The sequence below is a fragment of the Sitophilus oryzae genome, unplaced genomic scaffold (genome assembly GCF_002938485.1).
Source record: "Sitophilus oryzae breed Bouriz unplaced genomic scaffold, Soryzae_2.0 scaffold_575_pilon_pilon, whole genome shotgun sequence".
NCBI lineage: Eukaryota > Metazoa > Arthropoda > Insecta > Coleoptera > Curculionidae > Sitophilus > Sitophilus oryzae.
The window spans coordinates 741,707-766,907 of NW_022147168.1; the positions used below are offsets into that span (position 1 = coordinate 741,707).

The 25,201-nt window shown below is 32.9% G+C and overlaps 3 protein-coding genes across 5 annotated transcripts in view; 2 read left to right on the plus strand and 1 right to left on the minus strand.

Moving 5' to 3' along the window:
• Nucleotides 1–25,201, plus strand: part of LOC115887425 — a 300,519-nt gene that overhangs the window by 253,506 nt on the left and 21,812 nt on the right. The window lies entirely within an intron of this gene.
• On the plus strand, nt 14,855–16,000 carry LOC115887431. Its single transcript, XM_030906853.1, has 3 exons — nt 14,855–15,142; nt 15,206–15,362; nt 15,418–16,000. Exons 1-3 carry the CDS (start codon nt 14,926–14,928, stop codon nt 15,971–15,973), a joined length of 930 nt encoding a protein of 309 aa, XP_030762713.1. The 5' UTR covers nt 14,855–14,925; the 3' UTR covers nt 15,974–16,000.
• On the minus strand, nt 16,132–17,903 carry LOC115887427 (protein ALP1-like). Of its 2 annotated transcripts, XM_030906845.1 has the most exons (4): nt 17,281–17,903; nt 16,661–17,227; nt 16,342–16,608; nt 16,132–16,279 (listed from the first exon to the last, which is right to left on the minus strand). In XM_030906845.1, the coding sequence occupies exons 1-4, from the start codon at nt 17,622–17,624 to the stop codon at nt 16,258–16,260; spliced, it is 1,200 nt and encodes a 399-aa protein (XP_030762705.1). In that variant the 5' UTR covers nt 17,625–17,903; the 3' UTR covers nt 16,132–16,257. The 2 variants fall into 2 exon arrangements, with proteins under 2 accessions (XP_030762705.1, XP_030762704.1); XM_030906844.1 differs by having other exon boundaries at nt 16,177–16,608; nt 17,281–17,648.

The window sequence follows — 25,201 nt, forward strand, 5'->3', positions numbered from 1 at the left end:
AAAATAGAGGGCAATACCTTAGAACAGGTCTACAAGTTCAAATATTTGGGGTCCTGGATAGTTAACACCTTAAACAACGACGTGGAAATAAAAACCAGAATAGAACAAGCGAGAAATGCATTTTTAAAATTCCATGGACAGCCCATATCACAAATACCGAAGTCTACAACAGAATAGGCAGAATAGGCATATATTGAGAAATGAAAAATACCACGTCTTACAATTGATAGTTAAGGGTAAGATTGAAGGAAAGAGAGGTCTCGGCAGGAAGAAACTATCTTGGTTGAGAAACATCAGAAACTGGACTCACCTAACTTTTGAAGAACTTATAAGGAAAGCCGAGAATCGTGAAGATTTTGCCAATGTGATCGCCAACCTCCACGAAAGAGACGGCACGTAAAGAAGAAGAAGATAAAATCGCTGAAATCATAGTATTTTTAATTTTTAATTTAAGCCTATGTAGATTATTTAAAAAATTGAAACAGGAATAAAATTGCTATACCTAAACCTTCAGATTTGTTCAGTAAAGTTATTTAAAAGAGAATCATTCCCCGATTATGATTGTTTCGTTTAAAGAAAATCGTTATCATGACAAATATTCAAATGTTATCAACTTGTTAAACTATTTAACAACAAACATGCTAAATTTCTAAAATTGTCATAGTAACCAAATTCTTGAAATAAAACTATAATAGGTCTGTTCGTTTTCCTGTTATTATCGATTCTGAATTATCCTAGAACTCTCCAGCGCATGCGCAAATGAAATAATGTCTTCATATTTCCTTCTGCGCATACGCATCACAATTCTAGGACGGTTCAGAATCGGTAATAACAGGAAAACGAAAAAAGCTAATAATAGATTAATTTTTACATAGCTCTACTTAAGAAACCGGGAAGTTTAGGTATAGGAACATGATATTATATTGTTGAAAAGAAATGTTTAGTCTTTTGGTTTAAAAAAAATATACATAGGGTTGAATTTTGAAGAAACGGAAAGATATATTTTTTCGCTCTTCTTAGGTAATATTCAATCGGTTGATTTAGGTATATTGAATATATCGACTTTCATTAACTATAACTCAATTTCAACTTTAAAAATGTTCATTTCATGATTTTACCAATGCTTATTCAAGATCATGTTTTTGTCAATCTTACACATTTTATTTTTATCTCGAAAATTATAAGAGACAGCTATAGGATAGTATAATTATGAGAAAACCCATTTTCCAATAATGTAATAATAAACTGGGTATTCCATTTAAAATAACAATGATGCTACTACTTTTCATATGACAACACTGATGTAACCTTTAGGCAAAGGCAAATGTGTTTTACGAATAAAAAGCTTTGAGTTTAGATTCTAGGCAGTGCAGTGGCATTTTATATAAACACTAGCTTATTATCTTTCAGAATTCTGTTTCAGTGACGAAATTTCCATACCTTTTTCAAGAAATCAACATTCATATTAATTAAAATTTAATAAGGCCCGTTTACATCTAAAACTATCGATTTTTCATATCATCAGTTTTTAATTGATCTTATTCAGGTCAAACCACAGTTTCGTCGTTTTTAATTGTAACTAACGCTTTTAAACCCATTTCAGGCTTCGCATTAAGCATTATAATGAAGTCAAATGCGCCACGGAGCGCCGCTAGCGGAACGTTAATGAATATAATAAGCGTTTGTTAAGTATAATTAACGGAACAGAATTTCTTTAGAAGTGGATAAAGCACGGCTAATTCCTTAATTAGGATAAATATCCGACGAATTAATGACGAGAACGGAATCGGAGTTCTCTTTAAAATCAAAATCAGACTCGGGTAAATGAGAGCGCAGAATAGATAAAAATCGGCTAGTTTAGGTTGAAAATGGAGTAATTGGGGAGATCCAGTAATAGACAAGAGCAAAATAAATCGGTCGCGGTAATTCTTTTACGGTAGTTTCGAGCGGATTGTGTTTATAAATGGTGTTTTGGTTTTAATTAGGACAAAAATAAACAAGGCCTATCTAAATTATTATTCTTTTATTTAGACTTTACACGAGAAATTCAACGTAAAGTACTTTTACAATGTATTATAAATAAATGTGTTTATGGAATCATGGTGCATCGGAAACATAGGAAATCCCATGCAAATTTTGAACTGTCCAAATATTGTTTTTTTAAAGGTCTGGGTATGCTGAAAACACATGCTAAATTTGAACAATTTTGGGCTAGCCGTATTTAACTAATTGAAGAAAAATTAAGTGTAAACCTAAAGTTCATGTATTTCAGGAAACTATTTTAACTTCTACAGTGTAGCTCAAAAAAGTGTGAGTGGATCGGGATATATTTTTTAAATGGAACACCCTGTATATTATAGAATTTTTGGCTTTCTTTACATAATCTTAAGATATAAGTAAATAAATTTCAATAGTTTCAGACATATCAATAAATAAATAAAACGAATTAATTTTTCTGCCTTTCATAAAAAAAATTATTAAAAATACAAGAACTGTCCTGAAATCAAAACTATATTATTTATTTTAGATGGTCTGTACCTACGTTACTATAAATATCGTAATCTTAAATCATACAGGATGTTCAAAATTCTACGCCAAACTTTCTATAATATAAAATAATTTTTCTTCGTTTTTTTTAACGGAACATCCTGTATATTGTTTGTTTTGTAGATGGAGAACTAAAAAATGAACATTTCTTGTATTTAGAGTATTTCAAAATGTTTAACGGTTTTGCAGATATTTGCTGTTTTATATTTCATATGGCAATTTCCACAGTACATTTTTATCATCACAACCACCCAATGATTTTTCTCTCGTCTTTTTTCGTTGAAAGACCTATATGAAATAACACCGCCTGCCGTATCTGCGAAACCGTCAAAAATTTTGAATTGAAAGCTCCATTAAAAAAAACGAAGAAAAATTATTTTATATTTTTGATTGAAGTTTCGCGTAGAATTTTGAACACCCTGTATGAGTTAAGATTACGATATTTATAGCAAAGTTAAGTACAGACCATCTAAAGTTAATTCATAATATAGTTCTGATTTCAGGACAGTTCTTGTTCATTATTATTAATATTTTTTTAGGAAAGGCTGTAATATATATATTTTTTTATTTATTTATTAAAATCTCCGAAACTATTGTAATATATTTACTCATATCTTAGGATTATGTAAAGTGATCTGAAAGGAAGCCAAAAATGCAATAATTTACAGGGTGTTTTGTTTAAAAAAATTATCCCGATCAACTCACACTTTTTTGAGCAACCCTGTAGAAGTTAAAATATATTCCTGAAATACATCCTAATACATTCTTTAAGTTTGCACTCAAACAAAGATCCCAAGTTTTTTATTGTATAGGAGCTACAGATATCCGACGCCACTATTGCCGGACCCTGGATAGTTATAGTCCGTCCAACGACAAAATTTTTGACAGTGATAGATGTGTCTGTCATTTTAATTTTAAAGTAGTTTATTTTATTTCACAAAGAAATAAGTTGGTACAATAATTGGAACACATAGCAGAAACTTGATATATTTAAGATTTGAGTGACAAGAGATTACTTCAAAATATTGTGAAAAAAACTGTATAAAACTGAGAAAATCTCGACTTATTTTATGAAAAAATTGTTTATTATTTACCTTAAAATGTTTATTATTTACCTTAAAATGTTTATTATTTACCTATCTGTGATGTTATTTTACAGATAGGTATTCCAGTTTTTGGTACGAGATGGTATACAAACTTTATTTGTGGTTAATACAACTCTCTGGCAAATTGTGTCTCTGGGTACCGAATATTAACTGTAAACTATGGTCTGGGTCAACACTTTTCTCTCGAGTTTTACTCCAGTTAATATTAAAAAACACGAAACACACGTAATAACACAGTCCAAAATGCAAAATGCGAAATGACATAATTTGACACAAATATATAACCTATAATTTGGCACGAGTTTGACAGCTCTCAAAAATCTTTTTGGGAGTTCATTGTTCCGTCAAACCAATAATATTGAAATATGATCAGTCATTTTTGAAATAAACCAATAAAACTAACAAGAGACGACGCATAACGGATTTATATATAAGTCCATCCATAGTTAACTTACAAATTTTAGAAATCTTTTTTAGTGAAATAAATGAATTGGTATGGACGTCATCTGCTTTTTTTCTGTCATCGTCTGTCGAAATCTTACTTGAGAAAAAAAAACAGAGTATACCGAGAAAAAATAGCCAATATGCGCTACTCGATAAATAATACAATGGTCAACGTAACGGCTAATTTATAGATCGAATTAAATTTAAAAGTCCATTAAACTTTCTACGGTGCCGTATCGCCTAGTTTCAAGAATACTGTTAGAGAGATTATTGCCAAATGTTGATCGCGAAAATAAGTAAATAGTGGAACTGTCCTTTAGATAAAGTTTAATTGCCTCTGACGTTAAGCAATCTGAAAAAAAATCGAAAGGAACCCATTATTCTTTATTTATTGTTTGTCCTTAGTTTGGCTATGTGTTTGCCAATAAATTGTGTAATAAATTATGTTTAATTTAATCGAACGTGAAATTTTATCCTGAATTGAAAGAGTTTATTTAAGGTCAAATTAACAGGTTATTCGTAGAAATATAATTAGAATCAACTGAACTAATAAAAAATGCAATTTTATAAATAAAAATCGCGCACTGAAATTTGAGTCAACTAGCAACACAAATAGAACTGAACCATGATTTTAATTATTTAAATATGTATGTAATGTAGTAGGAATGAATCGATCCAATGCTAGTTCATCCAAACTTGAATTAAGTACTTCAGAAAATACTACAATACAATAAAATACCGTTTTCAATCCAAGTTCGCATAGTTAGGGATAGTGCATCGTCACTGGAAACAGGAAAATCAATGCGAATTTTGAACTATCCAAATATTGGCTCCCCTATTAATTTTACAGCTAAATCGTAAACAGATTTTTAAAGATTTGCCTATGGCTGAATACACTTGTCAAATTTGAACAGTTTTGTACAAGCCAATTTTAAATAATTTTAGAAAAACTGCATCTATTTTTAAATTAAAACTGAACAGGTAGCAATGCAAAACCATCAAATGTCAACGTGCTACCACAGATTAGATACTACACACTAGACTTAAATTGTCAACCTATGATTTTATCATTGTCTAATGTAATTTTTTGTGACCATAAATTTGTCTACACTAACACCGTTATAGTACATACGCTTAGTATCCCCGAAATGTATTTTTGTAATTTTAAACATGTTCGAATGTGGCAAAAACCAAAACATTTATTTAGAAAATACAATTTGACATTGACAAAATTATAGGATGACATCTTAAGGCACGTTGACATTTGCCAGATTTTGCATTGTTAAGTTTTAATTTAAAAAATGTGATGCAGTTTTTCTTAAATTACCTAAAATCGGCTTGTCCAAAATTGTTTGTGCGTTTAGCATACGCAGACCTTCAAAAAACATATTTACGACTTCGCTGCAATAAGGAAACCGATATTTGGGCAGTTTAAAATTTGCATGCGACTTTTTGTTTTCAACAACGATGTACCACCAGATATTTATTTTCAGCAATATAAAAAATGTAGATAATTGTATTACTTCATACATTTTTGATATGAAGTAGGTATTTTGAACATTTTTATTGTCTTGTCATATACTCTGTATTAAAATGATGTTTTTGTTCTATTTAATTTACTTTCCATACACCTCTGAAGAAATGTATACTTTTTTATTCCGTGACCTATGACGACTTCTATGATTCACATACGAAAGTGTCTAAAATGGTTTTCCTAGAATATTTTAGCAGTGTTATTTTTATTTCTCGTGTTGCTCGACAACATTATGTACATAATAATGTGTTTTTTAAGCTATAAAAAAGTCTTATGAGTCCATTCACGCGTCTGGACATTGAACTAACTTTCGGCTCTTAATTTGCTTTGTACAAGACTAAAAACAGTTTCACGATTCCATTGCCTTATCTACTATGGTAAAATTGACGTTTGCCTATTTTGCATTACTACCTGGTCAGTTTTAAAATAGATACAGTTTTTTTTAAATTATTTAATATCGGCTTTTCCACAATTGTTCAAATTTGGCATGTGTATTCAGCATACGTAATATATTTATTTATAACTTTGCTGTAAAATTAACAGATAGGGGAGCCAATACGGGGGGGGGGGGGGGACAGTTCAAAATTTACATGAGATTTCCTATGTTTTCAACGACTATGTATAGAATGTAAAATGTTTAGGAGTGAAGTTAATCACCGCGACCTACAGATCTATTATGTGTTCCTCTTTCTTGAGTTATAACGAGTTATAACTCATCATACAGTCTCAGGGCTTTAACAAAAGCCAGTATATGAGACGGCTCCACAGAGGCTAGCTCTCCATCCTCGACATCAGTCGTACTAAAAGTTTATGGCACGAACGGTCGTCGTCTCGGCGCACTCAGTGATAAGGTGTTCTGGTATTTCCCCATTTTCTCCACAGAATCTGCATTTGCCATTGTTGAGGAGACAGTGTCCTGTTAGAAACCCCGTGGCAATCCGAAGATTGTTTTTATTTAAATCAAGAAAAATCTTTGATCTTTGATTCGAAAATCTGAAATCTTTGATCTTTGATTTTTCTCGGTCGTAAGTTCTGACGAACTTTTTCGAGTGTCTTAGACCGTTGGAGGACTCCCATTCCACCTTGCGGAAGGAGTTTTCCAGGTTACGGATGGAGTCTTCCAGGTTCCTCCGTTCCGCCTTTAGTTGGTTTCCGCTTGGAAAACAGAACAGTTCTTGTCCAGTTAGTGGAGTGTTCGTTCCTTCTCTAGCTTTTTTTTTATAGATGGGAAACGCCTTTAGGGCCGGAGTGTGGGGATATCCCTCATGCGAGAGGGCCTACCCACCAAAAACCCATCTGTGCTCTAAGCTCGCCAATCTCGGTACCGCCGAAGGCATTTCATCAAGATTAGAGACTTATCATACTTCTATGTTGGTCTTGTCTGTACCCAGATCTTGTCTTTTTCGTCCTTCGCCTTTTTCTTCATAATGTTCCTTAACATGCCGCAAATCGCTTCGGTATTTTCATTCGATGATGTTAGAAGGTTTCCGACGTTTACTCTAGAAATCTTCATACCACACACTGTTTCTGCGTTTTCCCGTAAATCTTCGTGCGCGTGACACTCAGATAGTGTGCAGATAGTGTGTGGTTAGCCGAGTCTGACACCTCGCAATCCCAGCATTTAGGAGAGTCAGCCTTGCGGATCCCGTACAGATACTCGCCATATACTCCATGGCCAGTCATGGCTTGTGTGATGTAGTAGTCCGTGTTTGCTTGGTCGCATTTTATCAATCTTTAATATTGGGTATAAAAGTCTTTGTCCATCCGCTATATGCTTCCCATCGTGTCTGCCATTGCTCTAGTATCATGTTTCTGGCCTCTTTCCGGAAGGAAGTTCCATTTTTATATATTTGATTTCTTTCCTGGATCAGTAGACTCACTGGAGGTATCCAAGCAAGACACAGTACCGCTACTGTTGGACATGTGCAGTATGCCGATGCAACCCTGAGTGCTAACTTCGTATTTATCCTTTCCAGCATGTTTTCGTAATGCTTGAAGTGCATGGATCTATCCCAGATCGGCGATGCCTAGAGTATGGTCGAATGAACTACCGAAGCGAGAAGTCTTCTTTTTTCCGCGCTAGTCCTTTTCTAGCTAGATCATTTGCTTTTTCATTGCCTTCTATGCCTTGGTGAGCGAGCGCGCAGAGTAGGAGAAATTTATTTTCTTTGCCTAATTCCAACGACGATGCACTACCCGGTATAAAATAGCTTGTCAGAACTCCAAAATTATTTATTAATGCAGAGCGAATCTTAAATAAGTGCAAATATATTCAGGTGTGACATATATTTCGACCCCAGGAACACGTCTATGAGGTTCTTTTCGCAAAAAAAAAATGTTAAAAATAGTGCATTTTTATTTAAATTTCCCTGTATATTTTTCGAAAACTTCTTAGAAGTGCCTGTTCACCGCAAATTTTCCCACGGTATAATTTCTTAATCTCTGATATTACCATAGTTCCAGCTTTTCTCTATGGTTACGGCACTAAAAGGGATGCATATAGAGGTGGGAATTCTAGTTCCTTGGGAGGAACTAGTTACTTAGTTCTAGTTCCTCCAGAGTCTTTAGTTCACAATAGTTCCCGACTAACATTGACATCCCCCTTGCTTGCTAATGCGTTTCATTGTGAGTCAGAACTATTCACAGTATGATCTGTATAATTTTTATAATATACGGAGATATAACGAGACGTGTAATTGTGTATGTTAAAAACATATAGGTAAGTTTTATAGCAGATAAAAAAAACTCAAATCAGAATTTAAAAAACTATATCACAAATCAATTGGAGCAAATATTACAAAAAATTGACGAAAAATTGCATTTTTCCTCACTTCAAGCCTTTTGTTTTTGTCTAAAAGTTCAGAATATCTACTTCGTTTTATAAGATATTTCTTAATTTTAGAGACCTAAAGTGAAACATTTCCATAAAATATTTAAAAAACAAACTAAAAATCAAAAACAGTATCCACGACAAATTTCTGTGGTACTTACGCCGCGCCGGCTATGGCAATAGACAAGGCCGAATCCATCGTCGTCGCCTTGTATTATATCTCGGATCTGCCGACTGGATAGATTCCCGTGAACTAGTATTTTAATATTTCCTCTATGTCCGGATCCGATAACAAATAGCTGGCACTCCCCACGCCAGCCTAGCATCAATCGCGCTGGCTGATCCATACGTAAACTAGTCTTTTATTTAGTTCCTCTAGTTCCTTTAGGTCCGGATCCGATAACATACGGCATACGGCTGGCACTTCCCACTCCTGCCTAGCATCGTTCGCGCTGGCCGGATCCGTTCGTACGTAAACTAGTCTTTTATTTAGTTTAGTTCCTCTAGGTCCGGATCCGATAACGTACGGCTGGCACTCCCCACTCCTGCCTACCATCGGGCTACGCACGCTAGCCGATCCGCCGCCGTAGCATATTATTCTATATCGGTCACAGTCTCGATCCCGGAATAGGTCCTGAGGAACTAGTTCTTTGAGAAACCAGGAACTAGTTCCTTTCATTCCGGGGTCGGAATAGTTCATTGGAACTAGTTCGTTCACGAACTACACACCTCTAGATGCATATACAGAAACAATTCGGTGGCTCTCAAAATTTTTCCAAAAAAAATTCACTTTTTTTTAAATTTTCAAACTTAAATAACTCGGTTATTTTGGACTTGGTAAACTTAAAAATGTAAAACTTGAAAAATGGTAAAACCTTGAAAAATGGTAAAGAGAAAATATGTTTCTTTTATCGAGATCTACCAGTCACCAGTCCTGAAAATATTTGCACTTACTTAAGATTCACCCTGTATAGGTACACAAAGATATTTGTCCTTCTCCTTTTTCAACTCAAATGAATTTTTTACGGACTATTTATACTTACACATTCTCAAAAATAAAAATAATGGCTATAACATAAAAGGTTACTGCAACGCAAGCCGATAAATAAAACATTGTCAACTTTAATGCAATTTAAAGAGAAGAAAAAGACCACTGTCCGATACGATCATGAAAAATTCAAATTCTAATGAAATTCAGGACGGAATAACTGTTGCAAAATTTAGTATCTCGACCATCTGGAAACGTCGGTCGGGCAGTAGTACTATTCGCCCACCCAAGAAATTTCTTTCTCAGAACTCTCATTCATAAGATTGTTGATGTAGATTGTTCGGCTTTTCCTTTATAAGAACCTCGGTAACGTTTATATGTATATGTATAGTACTTGCGCCACTACTTGTAGTAAATTAAATTAGGCTTTCTGTGTGTCGTGAGCTTGTAGGCGTTTAATTCCGACCAAACATCGGGATGCTTTAGTTTGAATGTTATGGCATATCTTTAATTTGCATAAGTATGTACAGTGGCAGCTGGTACAAGGTAGATATTATGGTACTTGTTTTAGGTTTCTCTTTTCTTATAGGTACTATTGTTACTCTGTACCTGTATCTGTAAATTTGGAATTTCTTTGTCGAAAGCCAAAACCCGCTTTATAAAAAAGTAATAAATAAATATCGTAAAAAACTGCAGGTCGCACAATGCTCAATGGAACAAAATATGCTGAGAATGACCAAGAAAGACCGTAAAAGAATAGAGTGGTTACGACAAAAGACCCAGGTAATAGATGTCATTCACAGAATCATATCCCTTAAGTGGCAATAGGCAGGATACCTGGCAAGAAGGATGGACAAAAGTTGGACTACAAAAATTACAGCATGGTACCCACGATAGGAATTAAGAGACCTAGAGGAAGACCAAACCTGAGATGGGACCATAATATTAGGAAATTAGCAGGGATCCGCATAGCCAACAATAGACAACAATGGGTCCAACTTCAAAAGCTGTAAAAGAATAGAGTAGACACGATAAAAGACCCAGGTAATAGGTGTCATCCACAGAATCAAATCCCTCAAGTGGCAATGGGCAGGACACCTGATAGCAAGAAGGACGGACAACAGATGGACCACAAAAATTACAGTATGATACCCACGAGGAATTAAGAGACCTGGAGGAAGACCAAACCTGAGATGGGACCATGATATTAGGAAATTAGCAGGGATAACTTGGGCCCGCATAGCCAACGATAGACAACAATGGGCCCAACTACAAAGAGAATATCTAAACATGTGACGGAGGCTACACCATAATTGGAAATGGTTGAATAAGCTGAGAAGGATGATGATGAAATATCGTAAAATCTATTAATCTTCTTTAGTTCTTTAATATTTTACTAGAGAGGATAGAAAGAATACATATACCAAGTCGGCATTTCTGGCATTTGTTGCCAATTTTCGTGTCTACGAAGAGTACGGTCAATACTTTTAATACAAGATGTACTGAAACTGAATACAGAAAGAAGAGCAAGTATATTCCCAATCGCATGATGACAATGACAATCATGACAATGGTATACAAAAATCTCGTATAATACGTTTCACAAAAAATATATAGTAATAATAGTAATATTGCAAAAGGAGCTTTTTACATTTTGTAGTACACAGTAGAAAAATTAATCTATTATTATTTAAAATTAACAATAGTACATTAAAGTAAAAAATAAAATTCCTTTTTCATGCTACCTATTTACGTGAACTAAAACTAGCTTTTCGTACAATATCGTTTAAAACAGGTTGTCTATCGCTATTTTTTCCCGATAATTAATGACATTTTTAATCGTATCCAGGACAAAAAAAGAACGTATCGATTTTAATTCAAAGATAATGTAACAAAATATGGGCTACTGCGACTCCCATTACAACCACAATAAGTTGTTGCGTAAAGAAATACTTTTTTTAAAGCCATTGTGGTTCTTCTAAGCTCATTAAAAATTCCCTCGTGTATTTAATAGCGGCGTTGCACCGTGACGAAGGAGTTAATCTGCATTTTGTGCAAAGAAAAATCTAGATTTCCTTAAGAAAATACATATCCCTTGTTTAATTATTTATCTTCTTAAAGGGAAGCAAACCTTTGTAATAGGAGATATACTACTAGGAAATACTCTCCTTCTCATTATTTCAAAATATGGAGAAAGGTGGATACAGTTGGGGGTTGAAATTGAAACCTTTGGTGTTACAGCTAAAAAATAAAACATTAATTCACCACAATAGACCCAAACTTTAAACTTTACTTTTAACACGAACTAAAGTTTTAATCATCTATTTCTATTAATGATGCTAACAATTGTTAGCCAGACGCGCGTCCAGTGTTACAAGTAAAGAATTTTGGACCTTTACAATACCAGTTACAATTTTATATGGTTCTTGTACCGTATGATAATGATGAGTATATGACATAAATGAGGATTGATTGACGTATTCAATTGTTTTTTTTTGTCACTTCCTGTTTCACCGGATATGACTACAACTTTTGATTTTTAAATGGGACCCTCGGTATTTTTTTACTTTATTCGATAGAAAATGATATTCTGAATAGAATGACATATCATATGTCAACTTTTGACATTTCGCATATGATTTATTTGAAGTTATAACTTGGGGTTCGTAAAGAAAATTTGACTGGAAATACCAAGTGTGTGGTATCAAATTATTCGTAAAAAAATGCTTTTTCGAAATACGCTAATGAGCCACCCTCGTTCCATTTGAAAAAATTGACATATGATTAAAAATACGATTTGTGCATTTTCTAACTGGTTAGGACAAGACACTAAAAACATTAGACGATCAAATCTATTTTTCCAAGGCTCCTTGATTAAGAATTAGTGTTTTTAACATAGCCATTCTCTAGATTGAATTTTAAAATACGATTTTTTATTAAAAAAAAGAAAATGTCAAAAGTTGACATATGATATGTCATTCTATTCAGAATATCATTTTCTATCGAATAAAGTAAAAAATACCGAGGGTGCCATTTAAAAATCAAAAGTTGTAGTCATTTCTGGTAAAACAGGAAGTGACCAGAAACAATTGAATACGTCAATCAATCCTAATTTATGTCATATACTAACATACCAAATCTCGCTTTTGTATTTGAAAAAATAAAAAAGTTATAGGGGTGAGCCACTTTTGAGACGCACCCGGTATATACAAATGAAAACTAAACTGTTTCTTACTTCCTCTCTATTTATGTAATGCAAACAAAATAGTACGGTATTTGTAGCACATGGTGATCGTAGTATGCTAATTGGGTAGCGGTTGTAAGATCGAAAAAGGCAGGCCCTACCTTAAATGATTTGACTGTGGTCAATACTGAAAGTTTCCTACACATATTAACATACTTAATACATGCCTGCTGGTATGGTATTAAAATTAGAAAAATATATTATAGTACAAAACTATTAGACTAGATTAGATCCTTCAAGGTAGCTACCGGCCTGATCGACTGTGACCTTTTCAGATCTATTGTGGTTCTCTTATGATCCTTAGATTACATACTCCAGTCCCATCCTTTTCAAAAAGTCTAGCAGCTTGGAGACTGAACCCTCCATATAATAATAATAATAATAATAATAATAATATATACTTTATTTCAGAGTATGTTTCAAATATACAAATATAATATAAATGAACACAAAATGAAATGACGTCAAATACAACAATGTAACCCTATATTATTTTAATTCAAATAATCACTTAATGAATATGGTTCTAAGTTAATTAACAATTTATAGCAATATTATATAATACCATACAATATAATATTAACAAACATATAGCTCTCTGTCAATGGCCTATCATTACCTATTACAGAGAACCGCACATTTGCCAGGTTGTTGCACCGACTGTGTTCTGTCGTTTTTTCTTCAGGTTGACACAACCTGAACATGGCTTTGTCCGTCGATTCCCTTAGCTTTAGATACCTATTCAGCTTACAATGCCCTCTTAGTAGACCCACTAGAGCGTTGACCAGTCTTTTCTGTCTTTTGTCAGGACTGTTGTGATTTTTGGCAATTGTTCTACTATGCACTTTTCACCAATTTCTGTCCTGGTGAATTTCTACACCATTCTAGAGATTTGTTGGCAACCCATCGTTTTGTGCAACAAAATATACTTGTTATCCTAATAATCAACCCATTTTATAATACAATGGGCCTTCAATAGAAAGTATACCATACATTATCCGGAGGACACCAAAACATTGTGTTAAATATGCATCATTTTTTATTTCCTACCATAATATCATCAGCAAGCCAAATGCATTTTTTAATCAAAGACTTATAATCAAAATGTTTACTTCTTATACAATTTTTGTCAAAGACAGTCAAGGGTGACTATTGTCCTTGCGAAACCCATTCATCCTTAAAGTACAAATTTCTTAACGTTTTACTTTACTAACACCGTTTTATACTTTAACTAACATTACGTAAGTCGTCGTTTCCTTACAAAATTCTGGCGAAAATTAACAAACTCATCCGGTCGTCTAGACCTACCTTTATCCGGATTTCCATTCAGTAAGTTTTTCGCGCCGATGGCGTTAGCGTTCGTTTGTTTTCCACTACACGCCGACTTGATTGCCGCCAGAGTTTCAGTCGGTGGCCAAGTCAGTCTTTGATCGAAATTCGCGCAATCAACTTCGGAAATAGTTATATTTAAAAAAACGGATTAGACGCGAGTTTTCCGCGATGCTTTCGCCCGAATAAACAAACAATCGGTGTTTATTAATTGTTGAATCGCGGAAATTTAAGAAAACGATGCCTTTTCAGAAAGTGGTACTAACTTGATTTGGATTTTTTTGTGATTGGATATTTAAGCTTTTTAGGCGACAGTACCATACGATAGGAAAGAAAACTACTCCAGGGATGGCTTGGAAATGAGGATCACTCTCATTTTATGTAAAATTATATGGGGAATATTATAGAATTATAGATCGTTGTTTCCAAGCCAACAGGACGTCGTTTTTCTTTTTTTCGTTCATACGGTATTTTTTTCATTGATATATTTCGTTATATAATTTATTAATATAATTTATATTCACGTAATTTACTTCAGTAATAAGATAAAATAGATAGAGCACAAGTTTTTCACGATATTTTGACTTAAGGTGGGTTTAGCCAGCAAATAACGCATAATGCATAATTTTTTGTGAATAATAGATATTGTTAAAAATCCATAATTTAAATACATATGTTTATACAGCGCACAGTGAATAACACTTAATTTAGTGCATAATGTATAATTTACAAAGTTGACCAACTTTTAACTTTATGCATTATGTTTATGATTATGTTTTACAAATTGTGCATCAGGATGCTAGTGCGCAGGTCCAGTAGTGGCCGTAGTTGGCGTTTCCCGCGTTTCCTTCCTTTTTTAACCTTAACAGCGCCTTAACCTATTTTTTGTGTTTTGGTTTTGACATGTTTCGTTCAGGATCGGGTTTTGTTTTGTGGCTTCATTTGGGCTTTACTCTTGTCGGCCGCTTTCCTTTTTTCAAAATGAGCTTCGAGGAAGGAATTTTGATAGAGAACATCCAAAACTTTCCTTGTATTTGGAATACCAAGGACAAAGAATATAGAAATTCTTTGGTGGTACAAAATGCATGGAAAAGCATTTCATTTATTATGGAAGAGAGTGGTAAGTACTTATAGATTTTCTTTTCGTTTTGTACATAGTTACACACATAAACGGTTTTTTCAGTTGAGAGCTGCCAAGAGGCATGGAAGAGTCTCCGCTCTAAATACATCAGAGAGCGAAAATTAATTACAAGCATGCCATCAGGATCAGCAGCATATTCGGGAAATTGGCCACTGTTCAAATCATTAAACTTTTTAGCTCCTGTTATACAAACTAGAAGGTAAATACAAATTATCATATTGCTGACTCCTGATTTTATTTATTTATTCTTCTAGAACATCTGGCAACGTTAAAAAACAATGTCAAGACAAGACCCCACTGAATTTTCCATCACCTAATTTGTGGACGACGACAATGGTCGTGAGGAAAGATGGATCATTAGTTGAAGAAACTCCTGTGGAAAGCCAAGAAGAATATCTAGAAGAAACAGAAGATAGGTATGCTGACTCAGACGATACTTCTTTAAACACAGTTGTCTTAGACCGAGTTCCGAGCCCACATGAATCAGTTACAGCAAGCCGATCAAGTACCCCAAGCGTATCTTTGATCTCACATAAACCAAAAACTACCAAACAAGGTTTTAAGAGAAAGATATTAGAGTCACCATCCATGGATAAACTATTAGAAAAATGTTGTAACGTAGGTGAAAGCATTAATGATTTTATTAAACAATCATCAGGAGATATTAAAAAAGAAATAGGTAATGATAATTACTATTTTGCTTTAAGCTTGGCCGAGTCTTTATCAAAAATAAAAAGTGAAAAAAAATTACTCAAAATTAAATCAAAAATTTTGTTGCTTTTGGCTGATGAACTAGAGGATGATGACTGATTTTTTTTAATAATTCAGATATTATACTTACCTAGTTCAATTTGTTAACCCCAAATAAGAAACACTTATGTTGATAGAAATATTTTTATTTGTTACCTTAAAACTAAATTAGTCTCTTATATTAGGTATTTATACAGGTAAATAATAAAGTTTGTTACTAAACAAAAAAATTGTTTTATTTTTATGTATACACTTAAAAAAAGTGTTAAAAAAAATATTTTAGTTAACAGTTTGGCGCCCCTCCTCTGTTGATATAGTCCTCTTGCCAAGACAGCCAACCTTCTTCAGAGACAAAAAATTCTGCAACTATATCTCTGTATGATCTTGCAGTTCTTGAATAATTATTTGAAGCCAACCTATTCACAGACCTTAAAGATGCTCCTTCATTTCTCCATAATCCTTCATGAATGTTACCATCTCTATCAAGGTAATCCACAAACCCTGTTGGGCAATATCTTCGTTCGTTTGGAGGTATATCAAGCTCACTTTTTTGCAAAAAATTATGAAGAACCACTGTAGCCTGGGCAATTAACTCGCATATTTCAAGACTCGCACAAATTGACTTCCTAAGGATGCGCCATCTTGAACTTAATATGCCAAATGTATTTTCAATACATCTTCTACCTCGACTTAGCCTGAAAAAAAAAGAACAGCATTAAATGATAACCCAGAATTAATGTTACTCACCTGTAATTAAAAATGGTTTGTTTTTCATTTAGAGAAGTGCCCGGATACGGCCTTAAAATGTTTTCATGTAAGGGAAAAGCCGCATCACCTATCAGAAAGTGAGGTATTTCTATTCTTGTTTTTGGCAATGATTTTGGCTTTGGGATGTCTAAGGTTCCATCTAAAAGTCTTGCACCTAAACAACTTGCTCTAAAGATTGCAGAATCATGGTGTGCTCCTGCTCCTCCTATGTCCACCATCGAAAATCTATAATAGGCATCGCAAGTCGCCATCAGGATAATGCTAAAGTTCTTCTTATAATTGAAAAAGGCGCTTCCAGAATGTTTGGGTGCTATAATATTAATGTGTTTCCCGTCCACAGCACCTATACAATTTGGAATATTCCACCTTTTAAAAAATTCCTTTTCTATTTTTATGAAATGTTTTTTAGTTGGTTGGGGCAAAACAATTGGTCGAAGTCTTTTCCACAAAACTGTACATGTTTCTTTAATAATAGTATGGACAGTAGCTTTTCCAATTCTAAAATTCCAAGCCATCTCTTGCATCGAACAGCCTTCTGCGAGGTAACTAAGGTAAAAATAAGTATACTAAAATAGTTTTTATGTTGAAAAAAAACTTACTGTAAAGTAATTAATAACCTTTCTTGAGGGGAAATGTGTCTTCGTTTTTTATCTTTTTGGATATCCTTGCCAATCAATGCAAGTAGTTCTTTAAACTGATTTTGCGTCATTCTTGTGTATTTGAAAAATTGTTCAGCATCAAATTTCCACATATCTTTAAAAAGGGTACTAAAAAGGCCTTCACTTTCCTTTTTCTTATTGATGGGTCTAATACCCCATCGCCTATGTCTTCTACGATTAGCATGAACTTCAGCCAAAGTTGCAACACTTCCAGCTAACGTTAAAAACAAATATGCCAAATTCACAACTTTAATCACTTTAAGTACTTTTCTCCGTATTTTCATATTGAAAGTCGACACTTCTTACATACAACAAAAGAACCACAAATTTTTAAAAACAGTTTGAGTAAAAACCATACAGACACGCAAAGTAGGGTTAGGCATAAAATACCCAATGACAATTGACAGCTTTATTGTCAAAACTGTGACTAGTCAATGTTTTATGCATAATTATTAGGTGCTGTATAAACACATCTTTTTTCTTACACATTATGTGCTATGCGTTATACACTATTCATTAAAAATAAAAAATACTAATTATGCATTACAACATGTCTAAACCCACCTTTAAGCGAATAAATATTTAGTGTTTATTGATTGTTAAACAATGAGTATACCGAGTGGTGCATCGTCGTTGTAAACATAGGAAATCGCATTCAAATTTTGAACTGTCCAGATATTGGTTCCCCTGTTAATTTTATAGGGAAGTTGTAAATAGTTTTTTTAAAGGTGTGCGTATGTTGAATACATATTTGAACAATTTTGGAAGAGCCGATTATAAGTAATTTACATTACATTAGAACAGGTAACATGTAATAATCCAAAATCAGGCAGATGCCAACGTATCTTACTTGTCATCCTATAATTTTGTCAATGCCAAATTGTATTTTCTAAACGTTAGGCTTTTGCCTCATTCGTAGGTACTATAATTGTAGTAGTGTAGACAGCACAACAAATTATTACATTTGACTATAATAAAATCATAGGTTGAAAACTTAAATTATGTTGACTTTTGACTGGTTTTGAATTATTACCTGATCAGTTTTAATTTGAATATAGATGCAGTTTTTCTTAAATTACTTAAAATCGGCTTGACCAACATTATTCAAATTTGGCATGTGTGCCCAGCATACTTAAAAACCAAAAATACAATAAACAAATTTTAATAAGCACTTGTAATTTGTAATACTCACAAATAAACTTTTAATCGGTTTAGGATCTTTGTCGATCGAAGACTTTTTGTATATTTTCTTTTCCACCCAAATCATAATAAAATAAGTTCGGTAAATTTTGTGTTAACTTTGAAATGAAAATTTGAATAAAATCGTCCATGACAGTGATAATTGAAATATATTAGTTGGCTGCCAACTTCAAATGTTAAATATTTTTAATACATGTTTTTCTTTGAAACTTTGACTGGAACAAATAAAAGTTCAGTGTTTATTAATTGTTGTTAAATCACTGAAATATAAAGAACTGATGTCTATTTGGAAAATGACACAAAATTACTTTAGAAAAGAATTTTCTTTCTAATGATTCTAATAGATGAAAGCTTTTTATCGGTGCTATGTAGTATTTTTAGGATGTCGACCCAAGCGTTTGCCATAATATACGTGTATTTATATTGTTTACATAAAATGAAATGAGTCAATTTTTAAGTGAATTTTAAAATGAAGATTGGAGCGAAAACTCTTGAGTGACAGTGACAGCTGATGGTCATAATTTTAGTTTTGATGCGCCCATCCAATATTAAATATTCTTAATACACGTTTGCAAAATAAAACACTAATTCACCACAATACACCAAAACACTTTACTTGGTGCAGATGACTACAACAGACGATTAAAACTGAGGGTTTTGAACAAATTTTTGAGATTTGATCATCTGCTAATGATACTAACATGATTAGCGAAATCCGCATCCAGTGTTCAAAGTGTTTTGGTGTATTGTAGTGAATAGTCAATTATTATTTTATTTTGCAAACGTGTTAAAATTAGTGGTAGGAATTTTCAATTAGTGGAAAAAGTTAACAAACTTTTGACTTTTCCACTAATTATACTTCAAAATTTGCGAAGAATGTCATTTTGACCTTTGATTATTATCATCCGTCAAGAGAAAATTGGATATGCGAGATAATTAGAAACCAAAAGTTTATTGTTTTATAAGCTAAATATTAGGCTTTCTCTATGGATACAACTGATTACTGCATGTTGTTGCTAGGATATTTCATTAATTTTAATTGTGCTTTTTAGATATTGGGAATGATCGTAAACTAAAAAGTATAAAGTGTAATTGACACCACTAATTTATTCCACTAATTGGGAGGTTTCGAATGAAGCTTTAATGTTTTATTTTGATGTAGTAACACCAAAGGTTCCAACCCCCCAATTGTAATGATCTATCTATGAAAAAATAGCTTTAATAAGGTTAATTAAATGGTCCGAATATAATAAAAAAAAATTATATAATAAAAACTTTTTGCCCATTTTATGATACAAAATATTATTATTTTATTTAAAAATATGTTTTCAACTACTATAACTCACCTATGTCTTTACATAATAACGTGCGTAACTATTAATTTACCATCTTCGGTATCTACGTTCCACATCTTGTAATTTCAACATTGCAACATGGAAAGAACAGCAATAGAAACAAAAATAAAAATATATAGTTTGTTCTTTACGAAATCTCAGATAAACAATAATATTTCGAGATAACCCTACCCGCCTCTCTATGCTCATCTATAGAAAGTTTTTTCTACAAAAATTATGAAGCTTATTTTGACGAATTTTACCGCAATTCCCCTGTTTAGAATGGATTTTACAACCGACTCTCTACCATCAAGGTTTACACTTTCCTATTACTTCATTGTTTACGGAGGAATTCAAAACAAAATCACCATACAATAAAAAACTAAACTGTTATTTCTTGTGGGAACGTTTTGCTTTATTCAAGCTTCACGAGCTAGAGATTATTTTAATGCATGCAAAGGAATATTTTGACGTACTTGCTTGACCAAGTATGTCATAATATATGTGAATATTAGACAACATTTTTTTTTCACAGTGAGATAAACGAAATTTATATTCCAGTAATTATATAGCATAATATAGTTTAAACTGTATAGGGTAAGATTCGGTAAATACCATACGATCGAAAAAAAAACGATAAGGCTGGTAATGAAGATCGCTGATAATTTTTACGAGGTCAAGCCCTAAACGTGATTTCTTGACTCTTCTTTATTATTTAACGGCGCTTAGTGCCAATTGGTCTTAAGAAGGTTGTAATTTATTTCTGTAATTAAGTAAAAATTATTTTTAAATGGTATAGTCAAAATAATTTTTTGGAAATAGGTTTGGATGTCTGAAAACGTTCTATCCTTTTTTAATCTTCCTATAATTAGTATTAATTTTGAAAATTTTTATGTGAATTTTTAGTAAATGACGTATAGAGGATGACCTTGCCAAAATTATTATCGATTGTCATTCTCCAGGCGTCTTTGCCATTTTTTTCGATAATACGGTATTAAATGATAATCAATTTAATAACTGCCGAAGTCGAACTGATGGATGGTTGTTTTTCATTTTGATTAACGTCAAATTTTTTGCTCTTGTTAAAGTACCACATTTTCCGATAACTATTATCATCCTTTCAGTAGCATTGAACCAAATAAATGTTGTGCTTGTTTAACATTTTGAAACAGCAAAAATACTACGTTAATTATAATTAGAATTAATCAGTAACTATCAGTAACAATCTATCAAAGAATGAAAACTAAATTATATTACCATGGAAACGAAAAAAGATTTTTACGACTTGTTTTTTAGGACTGATTTTCGTAATTTTCTCTAAATCGGTATGGAAATTTTATATTTAAGTATTAAATGGGACTAACCGTTTTAGAAGAAGCAAATATTTTATGAGGAATTCATTTTTCTCAAAAGATCAATAATTATAAAAAGGTATTTCGTCTTGTAAAGACAATCCGGGGTCATATTGTATATCGGGTGTCAACAAAATCATTGCATAGACGATTTCATTGCTCTTTTATGAAATTTGGGTTTAATATACAGTTCAACGATTTTCTCTCGTTCGTTTCCTATTAAAGAAACAATTGAATATGAATAATTGAATGCTAGATACCACTTCCAGTTTAACAGGAAATGAGCCTAAGGGAAGAATTTAGACAACATTCTGTATCATCATCATCATAATTATTTTCAGCTTATTTAACCATTTCCAATTATGGTGTAGCCTTCCTTACGTACTCTAATTGTAGTTGGGTCCATTGTTGTGTATTGTAGGCTATGCGAGCCCAAATTATCCCTGCTAATTTCCTAATATCATGGTCCCATCTCAGGTTTGGGCTTCTAGGTCTCTTAATCCCTTAGCATTCTGTATATTTATAGTTATATTTACCTAAAGCTTACATAACTATAGTTAACATTTTCTTTTTGTGTTCTTACCGACACAAAAAGAAAATGTTAACTAGCCAAACCAAAACGATTTTGGTGTTACTCAGTATGAGCTTTTAAATGTGTAGGTGTATTGGTTTATATATTTTAATAATAATTGTATAAGTCAGGTGTAATTTAAATGTAAAAGCTTAATAATTCTTGAAATAATAACATTTTTATTGCCCTCCTGTTATCTTCAGATGGAAACGAAATGGCTCAAGAGATAAGATACCGTCATTGAAAGTGAGAGTCGAACGGTGGTAGTTGAAATATTTATAAGGTACCTATACCCATTTAAAACATGTAAGGCTCATTATTTACTTACCGATACTTTCCACTGTTACCAAATTTCCTGCATTTTCCTCTATCTCGTTTTCTAAAGGCTATTTTTAGTTGTCTCGCCCACACAAGTTAATGACTTTCACTAAACCCATATATGACTTTTTGCATTAAAAATATGGTGCATGGATAAATCATGGTAATAAGTCAATCACTAATACGGTAGTAACTTTGATGGTGCATATCTGTTTTGACTTCAACTTTTTAGTTCATATCGTTTATATCGTGTAATACATATTAAATTAATGTTTGCTATTACCATTCGTCAATGTTGACGAAGTATACAATATGGTGTTATGCGTATACCTTTGAAGATTAAACCTTTGGCTATACAACAACAAAATAAAACACTAGTTTCCCACCATACAATAAAACATAATCAACAGGTGATTAAAAAACTTTTAATCATCTAAATCTAAGGCAACTCGCCGCCTTTATTTAGATCTGCTTAATTTTGTCTGAAATATTGTGCTTTCAATGACAGACATGGTGATATATCTCACAAAGTGATAAGTGTTTCACAAAGTGATATTTGTTAGTGATGCGTGAGACTGGTCCTGGTCTTGGTCTTAGTCTTTCACAAAAAGCAAGACCAAGACTAAGACTAGCTTTTGATCTGAAGAGACTAAGACTGGACCTTGCAAGACTAAAACCAAGACTACTTATTAACTATAATACCAAGACCAAGAGGGTATTGGTATCAGGTCATGCATTTGCTCATCACTAGTTTGTTGGTGAGGCAAATTTCTGTAAAAATAAACAGCCTTCGAGAAATTTCTATCCGTATTTTCCGAATCCAGTAAGTTTTTTCATAAGACAGACAGTTTATTTTGAAAAATATTTTAAAATCAAAATAATCTTAGAACGTTTATATTAGACACGCATATCTAGAGATCTTTTTTTTTTCATTTTTGACATACTTCTTTCTGAAAAGTCCTTGTTTCTTGATTCCCGACGATTTTTTCTCAATCTTATCTCGTAATAATAGCACAGACGAAAAACAAGGGATACGAGACTTGGTGCAGTATAATTGAACTGCCGTAACAATGGTTACGATGCGTAGTACCGTTAAAAAATGCGCTACCTTAAAATTACCGGATGAAATGTTCTGATCGAGAAAATTTTGCATTACTCGGCGTTTTGCTGGATGTTATGTATGTCGAGATTGAAGGTAAGTACATACGTGCCTTATTATCACTACCTATTTGGTCCATTTTATAAACTATTATAGTACCGTATGATCGAATAAAAACGGCGTCCAGTTTGCTTGGAAATGACGATCGATGACATTTCCCATATAAATTTACATATAAAATGACAGCGATCTTCATTTCATAGCCATCGCTGACGCCGTTTTTATTCGATCATACGGTACTATATACCTAATAATGGTTTACTATACCGATCTATTTTTTATCTTTATCTATAAAATGTTAATAAATATTTAATAGTTAATTCCACTCTTCTGTTGTGTATAAATATAAAAAGACCTTGCACACTCCTCATCTAGTTTCATCAAAAATAAGCAAATTATCGTCATGATGAGGTTTCCGCGAGTTTTCGCTGTGAAAAATCGAGCTTAAATCGTTTTCCCGTCAACTTAATTTCGCACTCAATCGCGCGTGTTTAATTTCCAGCGGTTTCTGCGTTGTCTCGTAATCGGGGCCAGGGATGGGTAAATATCAGAACTTCTTTACATTACATTTCGTTACATTGCTACAAAACTACAAATAACTTATTAAGTACAATTTTTTTCACACAGCATTTAGATAGGTACAAATTAAAAAAAGTTTGTTATTTTAACGCTCTTTACAATATATTCAAACTTTAAAAACTAAAAAAATGCCTAAAACGTATTTTTAGGCATTTTTGATAACAGAAATATAACTTGCATAAGAAACCCATAGAAATTAAAAACAAACATATTTTATGATTTTCCCGTATTATTGAAAGTACAAACTAAACAAGGATCTGCAGTTAACGCACATGGATCGTGCATTTTTGATTCATGAGATTTTGGTTTTTGGTCATTTCCCCGTTGACATGTACCACATTTCTTTCATTTCTGGTATTGATTATTCAATTTTCTTTTTTCTATAAGTTAGAGATTCATAAGCGGAGTTATGGTTACTCTTCGGAGAAAAATCAATGTCTCCGATGATCTTCATATCACTTAAGTCTCTTTAATTTCATGAAATCACTCAATTAATGTTTCCTCAAAATTAGCGTCTCCGTGATGCGGGATGCACACTTTTTGTACTACCCACCATCCTAATAATAAAACATTCTTGGGGTGGTGGTTCCACACAGATCCCAATGAAACTTTACCCCTCACTGGTAGGAACAATACTTAAATAAAAACAAGTACGCCTTTATCAGTTGCATATGGGTACTCTAACCTAAAGGTAAACGGCGCACAGTGGTCATTTTATCTGTTCTAGGTGGACATAAACGTTCTTATTAAATTCTACAAAGTTATTATTGCATATTAATAGTAAGTATTAGTGAATTCAAATAGTGGCCAATTAAGCACAAATCTAACAGTATTATCAGAAAACAATAAAAAAATATCCCCAATATACAGGGTGTTTTTTAATATTACCACAAAATTCAGCGACGTGTTCCTTAGACGAAATGAAGCAAAAAAGTTCCTATGAACATAGGTCCGGAAATGCATCGTTTCTTAGATACAGGGTGTTGAAAGTAAAAATATCATATTTGTATATGATTGAAAAAAGGGTACGCCACTGTTTTTTTAGAACATAAATTATTTTCATAATCTCTGACCAGTTTCTAACAAAAACGGCTTCTTGACATTTTTCTGTCCGACGAACGGTTTTTGCGTGAGAAAATATAATAAAATTATCTATAATACATTCCTAAACATGCCTAGCATATAGGACATGTAGATAGGGTTATTTTATTTTTTACGCAAAAACCTTTTGTCGAACAGAAAATTGTCGAGAGGCCGTTTTTGTTAGAAACTAGTCGGAGATTATGAATATAATTTTTGTTCTAGAAACAGCAAAGGTGTACCGTTTTTTCGATCGAAAACAAATATG

Bases quoted from the DNA above. Each gene is read 5' to 3' on its own strand.
- LOC115887431 (XM_030906853.1), top strand. From the start codon at position 14,926: ATGTTTCGTTCAGGATCGGGTTTTGTTTTGTGGCTTCATTTGGGCTTT. The intron at 15,143-15,205 runs GTAAGTACTTAT...CGGTTTTTTCAG, and splicing joins ATTTATTATGGAAGAGAGTG to TTGAGAGCTGCCAAGAGGCA. The intron at 15,363-15,417 runs GTAAATACAAAT...TTATTCTTCTAG, and splicing joins CCTGTTATACAAACTAGAAG to AACATCTGGCAACGTTAAAA.
- LOC115887427 (XM_030906844.1), bottom strand. From the start codon at position 17,624: ATGAAAATACGGAGAAAAGTACTTAAAGTGATTAAAGTTGTGAATTTG. The intron at 17,228-17,280 runs GTAAGTTTTTTT...TTTTTACCTTAG, and splicing joins AGGTTATTAATTACTTTACA to TTACCTCGCAGAAGGCTGTT. The intron at 16,609-16,660 runs GTGAGTAACATT...TTTTTTTTTCAG, and splicing joins CAAACCATTTTTAATTACAG to GCTAAGTCGAGGTAGAAGAT.